Genomic DNA, 11,728 nt, shown 5'->3' on the forward strand with positions numbered 1-11,728 from the left:
TGAAAGGAGAAGTGAGAAAATGGGGTCATCTTTATACTGAAACCAGACTTTAGCTCAAATCAAGTTACAATTGGGGACATGGTAAACCTAAACTATGATCTTAACTAGGTTTAATAAGCAAAGGGGTCAGAAGCACTCTTACCTGGCCACCAAAGGAAGAGTATGGTATCCTCTCATTTTTACCTGTAAGAAGAAATTGACAATTATCGGGTTCCTTATGGTAGTTAAACGGTTAAATGGTAGTTAAACGTTGGGTATTTGGAGTATACTTGAACAATGACAAAAAGTCCAAATCAGTAGCTGTTTAAAATACAAAGTAGTGATAAAAGTGCCCCCCCCCCTTCAGAGCGCTCAGCTGCTGGCCAGACAAAACCCAAGGGAGCATTTCTGCTCCAGTGCTCTTAACATCCAACACACACGCGCTTCCTGGCACTTTGTCACTCAGATCATTTCATGGTTATAACAAAATACGTGCACACCAACAGTAACTCCACTACTTATTTCCAACCTATCCCAATTACAACACTGAAAGACACAGAGACAAGTCATCAGAGACTCTGAGCGTAGCCTACCTCCGATTCCTGAGCTGAGGAAGGGGGATGACAGGCCCTCGTGCTCATTGTAGTGGGAGCCATCTCCGTAGCCCTGTGGGAAAAACAACATGGTAAAGAGTCAGCAGAGTTCACTGATCAGTAATGATTCCTTCCATGCCATGACCAGTGCACTGGTTCATCCCTGTCTGTAAACTACCATGTGAGCTCAGGAAATGTGTACGGGATCCAGTCTCTAGCAATTTCTTAATCATCAAGTTGTGGTAATAACAGTTTGCTGCAGCCAATCTTCACCCCCTGTACATCGTTCCTTTATATTTACAATGAGACGAGCCAAGACAGTTACCGTGGATGTGAAGCCGCAAATTACCATTGGGCTTCCACAGAGGTAAAGACTAGCGCAGAGCCTGCCAACGCCCGACTCTGAGCCAGGCTATTAGGTACAAAGTAAAACTACCAGTCTGAATCATATGCATAGTTTGCCAATGCACTGAGCTGTTGTGAAGTGAGTGTGTAGTGTATGTGAGCCTGTGATGAGCCCCTGGTAGTGCTTACCCTTCCCTGGTTGAAGGGGGGGCTGTTTTGTTCTCCTGGGCCCCAGGATCCAGAGCCATTGCGCTCATCCAGAGCTGGAAGAGAGAGACATGAAAGGGTTAGACTCGCACGGACTGGAGAAAGTACACAACGTCACCATTCATATGAGGCCGGGCTATTTTATAGTTTTACCTTTTAGAAATCAAAGCACTTTCTGCATTTAGTCCCCCTATTTGAAGAAGTCATAGGTCATATCATGCTAGGAATATAAGACCAAATACTACACATTTGATTACTTTAATATACAAGTGAATTTGTCCAAATACCTATAGACACCTTTAAAATGAGGGAACTAGATACATCAAGTGCTTTCATTTCTAAAATGGTAAAACATACATGTATGAAAATACCCTCAAATAAAAGGTGACGTTCTATACAGTCGTCTGATATGAAACATGTGATCTCAAATCCCAAATGGTGGAGTATAGAGCACCATTCTGTTTTAGTTTCACTGTCCAAATAAATATGTAGGGGTATATGTGTAGGAATGTAGCCATAATGCTAGCACCCATCACTCAGGTGAACTTGTCAGCACTGCAGAGTCCCTGAGCCAATGCATGTCATTCACAGGTCTTAAAAGGCAACACCATTGGGACAACAGATCACCTTTAAGAGAATCTGTCATTGTCGCATTAAGGAAGGACCATTCCATACATGTCCACGTGAAAACCTCAAGTTGAAGAAGCAGTGATGGGAACTGCTGTTTTAAATCACCAGTCTGAAAGAGGGGGCATTTCACTGATTCTATAGTGGGCAATGATCCTGTCGTAGTTGACTGAGAAACCAAATGATAACAGAATGTGTCATTGTCTAGCTTCTCATTGCCATTTGTTTCACAGCAATTGTGCAGATGCCATAATATGGTAAGCCATAAAACACCAAATAACATACATATTCAATACACAAATCATATATGAATATGTTAAATCATTTCACGAGTGGCGGCTGTGTGGCTGAGGAAAAACAAGCATTCTAAAGATTGGTAGAGCAGAAATTCCAAAATACCCCCATCACCCCTTTCTCCTTGTCTTATCCGTTAATGCTACCAAGCCTCTCTGGAGACACAGGGCTTAATTGCATACTGATTTGCATAATTGTGCATATTAATGCAGTTTCCTTATGAATATTCATATTTCTCCTTTGATTTCTGCCTAATTAAAAAAATGTGTGAGAGAGAGTGAGGGGAGGGAGAGAGGGTCTGGGCGAGATGAGCGGCTGACGACTCAGAATGAGTGATGAGGCTAACAGAGCGGTGCAAGCACCTACACACGCCATGACAGCCATGATCTATGGAGCTGATGCCACTGGCATGGAGAAGCAGGGGAGCAGAGAGAGAGGCACCTCCAAATATCAGCCTTACTCAGTCACTGTCAGTGAGCTGAAAGGTCACACTGCTAAGACAGTCACATTTAGTCACAAGAACTGATGGACACAACTAAATATGAGCGACAGGCTTTGCATGGACACCACTTCAACAGCCCTGCTGGCAGAGTTAGTCCACTCAATACGGAGACACAATCAAATCCACATAAGTGGCACCCCAGGGCCATAAAATAAGGCTTCTTAAAAACCTTCTCCATTATCCAGTGTCTACAATGGCTTCGTTCCAACAGCTAGTCAATAGTAGTATTTGCTGCCCACATAGACCTACGGCACTTAATAAAAGGCCTCCATTTGGCGAGCGGGTACTACATGAGATAGAGAGAGCATCGCCTTGCAGAGAAATTCTGACAACATTGTTTCACACTTTGTGGAGTAATTAACTTGGAGGCAATTAAACAAGGTGGGGAGCTGCTGAGGTGACACCGACGCACAGCCAGCTATATTGAGAAGTGAGAGCCAAACACTGAGGAGCCTACTGTCACTATGGAAGAGGGGAGGAGAGACAGAGGATGGGAGGACAGGGGTGACGGAAAGAGGAAAAGGCATGGGAGACAAGAGGGGAGAAGGAAAGGGCTGGGGGACTAAAGACAGACTTCATGCTGCAATAATTGTTTCATGTTCATTCTTAACGCTTTTACACAAGATCTTCAATTTCATTGTTTACGTGTAAATGATGTTATAAGTGTGGTTCCATTCTCTTCTCCCACGTTCTACCTGTTGAAACGTTGAACTCCAACGTCTAACCTGATTCAGTAGATGAGAATCTAGTGAAGGCCATGAGGGAAATATTAACACTGTACAGGCCAGCCAGCCGCTGAACAAATAATCTGATTTTGAGGCACAAAATCTTCTCACTGGGCAAAATCGAATATGCCTCTGAAAAGGCAGCCTGGATCGTTTATTGCGTACGTCTTAAAACCACAAGCAAAAGGCTAGGTCTAGTAGACCAGACATTTTTTAATGCCACCAGTATAGGACATATTTGATAGAAGTTGGCTGTTCAGATCATAAGGTGACAAACATCCTATGACAATCATCTGAAATAATATTTGTGTGGGAGTGTGTGCGCACAAGCACGTGTCTCTGCCTGTGAGAGAGGGTTGTTTGTTGTTGTTGGGGGGGGGGGGGGGGGGATGTGGCCTGTCCTGGGTGGGTGGATGACGGGGCCAGCAGCTGCAGAGGTGAGTGAGGGGATGCCTGGTGGAGCCCTGTGGGTGTTACTGCTCCCCCAGCTCCAGCTCCCCTCTCCACACGCTCTGGGCTATGGGCCCTGACGAGGAGGGGAGGACGCCTAATGCAATTAGCACCCCTCCGAGTACTTTTGTGTTGGTGAATAGAGGCGGACTGGTAGGCCACAACTCCACCGGTGCCTTTCCCGCGCTGAGTCAGTCACCTACTAGTAGAACAGAAGCGGTGATGTCACAGGCTACAGTTGGGCCAGTTAAACAGGAAGTTGACCTGTTTGCAGGAGAACAATACAGAACAAACAGGCTGCTCTTTGTTATGGCAATGTGATCTTATCATAATGGAGGACTGAAGTAAAGTTGTCATTTCAGGAAAAAGTGGAAGAGGTGCGAAATACACATTTTTCACATACATTGCCTACTTCAAAAGAAGTACATTCTCCTCAAGTGAAAAACTGACGTAAAACTGCTAAAGTGTGTAATTTAGACCTGTACCGATGCTACTCCCTGTTGATTGTATATCTACTTATAACAAGGGATTTGGTGCAGCTTCAGAGTGGAAAACAGGAAGAAACGTATCCAACAAGCCTGAATTGTAGCTTACAGATGCCCTAATCTCTCACTGGATTGATAGGCTTGTGTCATAACCTCGAACAGAATCTCTAGAGGTTGGCAGTGTGGCACTCGTGCTATTACGAGCTACCTGGAGTTCTCTGAAAGTTAAATGTGACATCTTGAAGTATCACATTCGAATGGTGTCAATGACCAAGGGGCACACTTAGGACAGGGGCAGGAATGAACTTCTCACTGCTAAGTAATTGCCTGCTGTAATAGAAACAAACTGAGTCCTGCCACTGATCCCCATTCAGAGGGTTCCCACTCTGGCCAACACTCCATGCTGGGCCAGTTAAGTGTTCCAGAGCTCGGGGTGAGGGGCATTGTCTCCGGCTGAAGCCATTTCCTGTGAACCAAGTGGGGGGAAGAGCCCTGTGTCGAGTTGGGGGAGGAGTGTTTTATACTTCAGGGTGGGGGAGTCGTTTCAAGTCCATAAGCCCTTTTCTGCCTTTGTTCCTCTGCGGCCGAGTTCTTACTCTGGGGGCCGCACAGAGTGTGACTCCATTTCACACTGCAGGTTGGCAGGGTGACAGAGGGAAGGAACATGTCTTACTAATAACATTCAGCAGAAGCTACTCGCACATTTCAGGTGTTCCGAAATACAAGCCATGTTGGTGGTAGAAAAAGATGAATTGGAAGTTTAAAAAATATATATTTAAAAAAACATTTGAATTCGCTAAATAGAGACATATTGTAAATCTAAACGGCCACCAAGATGGTTTGCTTCATCACCCCAACAAAAAACAAGTTGGGTCTCATTCAACAACCAAAAATAAAGACGACATTCTTCTGAATTACAGAGATTTTGTCATCCAACACACAGCGTTCAAAGGCACCAACAACGTTCTGAAGCTTTATAGCACAGATGAATCATCTTGGTTAGATAAAAAGAGCAGGGGTTAAAAAGGGTAAATGTGCACACAGAATGACAGAGCAGGCTTGAATATTTCCACAGGAGAACTAGGATCAAACTAACCAGATCTGGACAACTTACTACCAGCAATAAAAGGTGATCAAATACCGTCCCCATACAGCGAAAGTAGGAGGTCAATCAAAAATGTATACAGTATCTTTAATTCTATTGCCAAGTGAATGGGTGAAGGCATAATGCAATAGAACAAAACCACTACTGCACCACTGCTCTAGTACTTTAAACCTATTATACAAGGACAAATAGCAATGTTGCAGCTACATATAAACAGCCATTATCCATTACTTACTGACCTTACCAAAACTTGATACAATAAGGCTCAGAAAGACAGTTTTACAGTATTCTGCATTCAGAACAGAATCTTACCTGATCCGCCAAACTGACTGCTAGCGAGTGTCGTCGGTCTGTTCTTCCCATTAGCCACAGGTGGTGCAAACATCTAGAATAGAGAAGAGGTGGGAAATAAATACTGATGTGAATATTCACATTGGCCACACCTTCTTTGAACATACAGTAAAGCTAGATCATCGTCTGTGATGTGAAATGTGGGCTGGACACGGATGTTAAGAGTGATCTAGCCTAATCCCTGGTCACAGGTGCTTGCTTAACATGCCATCTCATGAGCCACTGTGTGCTTCTGCCTCTTGGCATCTGGGCCAGCAACAGCCATACTGTAACATTATCAGCCAATCCTGCCACAGAACACACACACACACACACACACACACACCTTTGTCTCCAATGGGTTTAGATTCCATACATAGCTACTGCTTACAGGACCATGTACACATTTCTGATTTGAGTGGGTGGCGACACAAATGGATGTGCATAGCAAACCTAAGTCTTGACACACACACACTAGTGGCCCATTAAGAAAGAGAGGGAATAAAACCAATGGAATTTCACTACCCTTAAGGCTTCAATAACACAGAGAGGAAATCAAATACCTGGGCAGATCTTATATTAGTACGCTGTGGTTAGTGGAGGAATATCAATGCGTGGGACATCAAGTCCGATGACAAGCGTTTACTCAATTAGGGTTCCTGGTCTTGAATCCACACATATTTTTCAGCCTATAGTAATTATCCATAACAATCTATTTACACAGGCTCAGCTATTCAATTTATCCAGAGAAAAAAAAAAAAAACACATGAATGTCAACTTAAAAGCCCAACAGAAATCATACGGTAAAAATGAATGAATACACAAGCTGATGCCAGCAAGTAGATGAAAATCAAACCCAAAATCTCCTATTAGTCTGACCATTCATAAAGACCTGCTTTCAAGAGACATAAACGACAGGGTTACCCCATTCCAAACAGCATGTATTGAGCTGAATACGATGTGGGGTGTTTCAGCGCAAGAACCACTCAAAAGTATGGAGAGTCCCTTCAAACGCTTCCCATAAGTAATTATCAGCCATCAAAATATGGCAATGTTGTGCACAAAATAAGAAAAACCAAACCAAGCAAAAATAAACATTACGGCAAAATAGGAATCAAATACATCTCGCTTGAATAAATCTTCAGGATTCAGGTCAGCCCAAACCATAAAATCAACCTTACTGATCTTTTTTCATGTTCAAACACTGGTTTAAAACCAATGAATAAACACCTAGGACCTGTGGTACATTCAGGTGACCTTGCTTTGATTTATTGAGGATGGGGTAAAACAAAACAAAAATATTCAAATCAAATAACTTCTGGGATGAAGCTACTTTTGTCATGCTGGAGTTCAAGGATGGAAAAGAACATGGGGTAAGCAATGTGGAAGAATTATAACCTGCTAATGAATCGGGAACAAGGAGAACTGTTTAACGGTTTTGCTGTCATTATATTGGATATGTAACGGGCCCGTCCCTCCCCATTCAGCCGCTCTCTCTCTCTCCCACCCTCCCGGTCCAGCAGTCTATGTCCTGGTCCCAGACCCCTAGCCCACTCTCTCTTACCGCACTGAAATCCAGGAGGTCGTTGAGTTCCTTGTCTTGTGTTCCCACTGCAGTCATTCTCTGCTGCTGCTGCTCGTTCATGCCCCTCAGTCACTAACAACCCTACGAGAGAGATTCGCAAATAAGATAGACTGACTTTTAGTGGAACCAGACTAGAGAGCACAAACACATTGAATGTGACTGAAAAAATAAATAAAATAAGAAATAAAAAAAATCAGGCTAGATATTACTGGCTGATATGCCTGAGGAATTTCTGAGTTCTATCACTTGAGAAAATGAATGAACATACTGCTTTTTTTCTGGCCATGTAATTCACTCTTGCCTACCACTCACTATGGACACGGATGCGTAAATAGTTGGCGAAAGTTGAGTACCCAGACTAATAGTCCAAGATCCTTCCCCTCTTATTGTTGTTTAGATGATTTCCCAGAGGCTCCACAACCTTAACACTGCCGCCTATCCGCCTAGGACTTCTTCATGATAATAATAGTTGTCAGACAGACATGGGTATTTTGGCATATGGGACACGGATATTCAAACAATATTCAGAAAAAAAAGGGCAACACTATTTTGTTGTAACCGAGTTAAAATGGGTAGCACCATTTCCCTTGTCACATATAGGCCAGTGCAATAAATCATTGTGAATAATCACATATGAACAAATACAACATAAATAAAGACCAGAGAATGTAATTAACTCCTTTGGGCATGACCACATAGGTTACTAATAGTGAGGCATCACTATACAGGCTGCAAGGAAGGGAATCGGACACTCCATGTGAAGAATACAGGCCTGCGTAGTTAATGCATCCCTTATTCAACCTTCACCAAGACTAATCACTTCTCTCAGGCCATGTCTCCCACAACAAATCACATGCACGTTGATCATCCATTTCTACATGAAAGTAAAGTATATTAGGTTTACAATTAGACATAATTGGAGCTATTGTTAGACCTAGGCAATAGGGGTGAAAGGCAGAGCTAATGGATGTATGCAAACATGTCATTACCAAATTACCATATGTCAGCACAGAGGAACCTTGTCAAATGGCACAAAAAGCATGAATACTGGATTTACCCTGTGTTTTGCATTCCAACGGGAGCCTGAGGCAAAGAAGCAGAGCTCAGATGCTCAGCAGCACTACATGCCTCAGAATAAACTGACAGTGCAACAGAGAAGAAGCACTAGGGCGCCAACAGGTGGTGTACTTTTACAACCTCCTTTGTAATCCATTTCTTGTGCAATTTGTTGTAAACAACCATTTGAAGGTTTGAACCACAAAATACATGCAACTTGTCAGGTGTAAATGTAAACACCAGATTTGTAACAATACATCAATTGCAAAATGAAAGCTATTCTTACTTTCTTCATATTTGTCACACACACACACAGGGCTAGTAGTTCCTTTGAGCCCAGAGTGGAATCAAGGAATTTGTTTTTTTTAAATACAAATTACGGTGTAGTATCTTCAACGTTGATTAAATTCCCCGGAGAAGACGTGTGTAAAAACTTTAAAAATGCCTATAAACCATTCAAAGGAGCCATCAGGATTAGGCCTTGGTATTGAAATTGAAGGCAGGTTAGGCCTACATGACCTAACCTTGAAACAAGACCCCCCCCCCCCCCCCCCTAATATAACAATAGCCCCAATTGTAAATATGCCTAATGTTGTCTTGCCACACTTTTGGATAAGGTGGTAGGCCAAGGATACACAAACCTTGCCAAACATAAACCACAAAAACAATTACTGTTCTAAAATGTTGTGGGTACAACTGGATATTTAAAGGGACGCTGGCACTGTGGATACACACATATTATTGTACAGAATAGTATCTTTTGCTACCCAGTTAGAACAATATTCGGAAGCAATAGATTAGGGCTATGGTCGCCTTGTACACTTGAGCCAGACAAGGCAAGACGTCCTCCATGTGCAAAACTATAGTCTATCCCTAAAAAAAGAACATATTTTGAACACAATTTTTATGTTATTTTAATTATGCAAAACACATTTTGACAAGTGGGCTACTCTACCCAAACCTTGCATATCCAGGCCTCTGTTCTGAGAGCTGACATCAATACAAAATCCATTGTGATCATCATGCACTTCCCAAAACCTTCTAACATATTCAAGCACCACCAAAAAAACTAATAGCAGAATGTGAGTTTTGGACAATTGTGTTTTTCCTTTGAATAGACATTAACAGAAAATGTAAATATATGTTTTGAGTTGAAAAGAACTCAAATACAACTGTTGCTTCTCAGTAAGGGAATATAATGTGTCTGGCTGCAATGAATCCAACTAAAACTTGACATTATTGTCGGGAACAGCATCATGATCAAATGTATTCAGAAATCTGCTGGGTTCAACGATATTTTCATTCCGATGAAATGTTTCCATATCGTTTCGCGTAGTTTCCCTAACTGAAACAACGTAAATATTTATTCCTGGTTGCAAAATCATTCTACTCCGCTCGCTAGCCGTTTCCAAAGATAATAGGCCACGTCTAGGTCCTATAGCCTACTGAAAAGGGATGCTTTCCAGCCGGAGGATATTGTCAGTTTCCAAGGGCTCTATGTTGTGGAATTAAGAATGGGATCTCTCGCTACACAACGTAAAATAATTCCATTAACCTTGAGGAAAAGAAAAAACACCTAAAAGACACTGAAAAACAAATAATGTGGCCTCCTTGAATAACTGAGAAAGTAATTTTAATAAGGTTATAAATACGTTATTTCTTTTGAAATACGACAACAAACTCAAGGTTGAAGTTTGCATTTCAGTTAGTCCAAAAAGGAGAGGGTGGGGGGGGGGGGGGGGGGGGGGGGGGGAATAAGTAATTTCCTGCCAAATGTGGAATAAAATAAATGTACATCTAGCCTGTGACCATCCGCTTAACCACTTTCATAAAGGGGTCGTTGTTTGTGTATTAGTGGTTATTGAAACGTCTGCGTTAGTTGCTTTACATTTCTGATGAACTCTTGAAATGGAAGGGTGAACCAATGAAAGTACAAGTTTATAATGCCCCTCAACATTACTTAGGCTATATTGCCGATTAGATTTAGTCGTCATTCCCACTGATCGAACACAGGCTTCTTTAGGGGAAAATTGTGACTAGTAAACACATCAAAGTGAGTCAAATTCAGAATAACCTATATCTTTATGGGGAACAAAGGACTAATTTCCCCCACTACACGGTTGGTGCGGAGACCACCACACACTTGAGGGCTGAACTCACCACCTTACTAGAAACCAGACAAAAACTTGCATCCCCCCGCTCCAACCACACATTCCCAAAACTTTTGATAATTGTAGAAGTCAGACGTTCTACAATTGGCCACATCCCACCTAATGATTTCGTGCAATTTTCGCGACTATATGTCAGTCTGAAACAGAAGCATTTTTTACCTTTAATCTTCAAATGTCTGGCATCCAACAGTAAAAAGAAAGGCTGTCTCTCGCAGGGGGAAAAAACATAAAACTTCAAGAGAATTTCAACCTCAGCGCGTGAAACGCATTGGATCGCTGTAGGTCTTCCTTATTCCTCCTGAACCTTGCTTCGTTACACTGTCCACGTCATTAGTACAATGTAACCAGTTTGCATCCAAACAATATCTAGTTATTAATCTCACGTCTTCCTTTTTGTTGTTACAATTGAGATGATTTCATTCTTCTAGAAGACATCTTAACCACCTCCGTCCACATTGTCAGAAGCAACAACGTATCCTTCCGCATAAAAAGAGGGCCTCAAAGCAGCGGTGTCCAATTTCAAACGCCTATATAGAGACAACCTATTTGCTCATCGGAAAAGAACAACTATAAGTTGTAGCGACTTAAATTGATGTAACCGCCGCATATGTTAAATCGTTGGCCAACAGTTAATGTGTACTCTTCAAAATAAAGGAGATCTAAAGGACTACGCCTTTTAGCGGAAGGTTATAGTAGGAAAGTTAGCTGCGATTACACAGCAGCTTCACGAGATGGAATGATAAATCCGTAAAAGCATAGCCAATAGAAACACATATATGAGTGACAAGCAGACACGGAAGCCAATAGTCGACCGCAAATACATATTTGAACCTCCCTCTTCTTGACGCCTGGTTTGCTGTGTGCTCAGGGAGGCTGTGAGGGGGCTACAGTGTAGCCTCTGACATCATTTTAATGCTGTGGTTAACATTTTGCTCGGTCTACATTTTGTAAACGTAGCCTAGGCTACTCCAAGCAGAAGGGTGAAATTGTCAAATAAATAACATTCATTGCCTAACTATATCACACTACTAGTTGTACAAGGCTTGGCTTCAACTATGTGTACTGTAGTGCCAACAGAGTGGGCATCACTAAATTGTGAATTCAGACTAGCCATAAGATCTAGCCTGTTTTTGCCAGTTAGACTTTTACAATTTCTTGATAATCAAAATGTTCACCTTAAAACTGATCACACCGTTGAGTATATTCCATTTTGGCAAAAATATTTTCTAAGAAATAGATAATAGATCATCAATAACTATTTTGTTATTCAGGGC

The 11,728-nt window shown here is 42.1% G+C and overlaps 1 protein-coding gene across 50 annotated transcripts in view; it reads right to left on the minus strand.

Moving 5' to 3' along the window:
* The window catches only part of LOC110524290 (transcription factor E2-alpha), a 25,191-nt gene extending 13,996 nt beyond the window's left edge, over positions 1–11,195 (minus strand). For 34 of the 50 annotated variants that reach the window (XM_090235509.1, XM_090235526.1, XM_090235527.1 and 31 more), the window contains exons 1-6: positions 10,614–11,195; positions 7,207–7,308; positions 5,625–5,697; positions 1,107–1,180; positions 573–645; positions 143–183 (exon numbers count right to left, since the gene is read on the minus strand). In XM_090235509.1, coding sequence (XP_090091635.1) covers positions 143–183; positions 573–645; positions 1,107–1,180; positions 5,625–5,697; positions 7,207–7,287 — 342 coding nt within the window. In that variant the 5' untranslated portion in view covers positions 7,288–7,308; positions 10,614–11,195. The remainder of the gene's footprint in view (positions 1–142; positions 184–572; positions 646–1,106; positions 1,181–5,624; positions 5,698–7,206; positions 7,309–10,613) is intronic. The other 16 variants (XM_090235537.1, XM_090235530.1, XM_090235531.1 and 13 more) reach the window with 3 other exon arrangements.
* Between the last annotated feature and the right edge of the window lie 533 nt (positions 11,196–11,728).

Source organism: Oncorhynchus mykiss, chromosome 5 (genome assembly GCF_057628025.1).
Source record: "Oncorhynchus mykiss isolate SJ-2025 chromosome 5, ASM5762802v1, whole genome shotgun sequence".
Classification (NCBI taxonomy): Eukaryota; Metazoa; Chordata; class Actinopteri; order Salmoniformes; family Salmonidae; genus Oncorhynchus; species Oncorhynchus mykiss.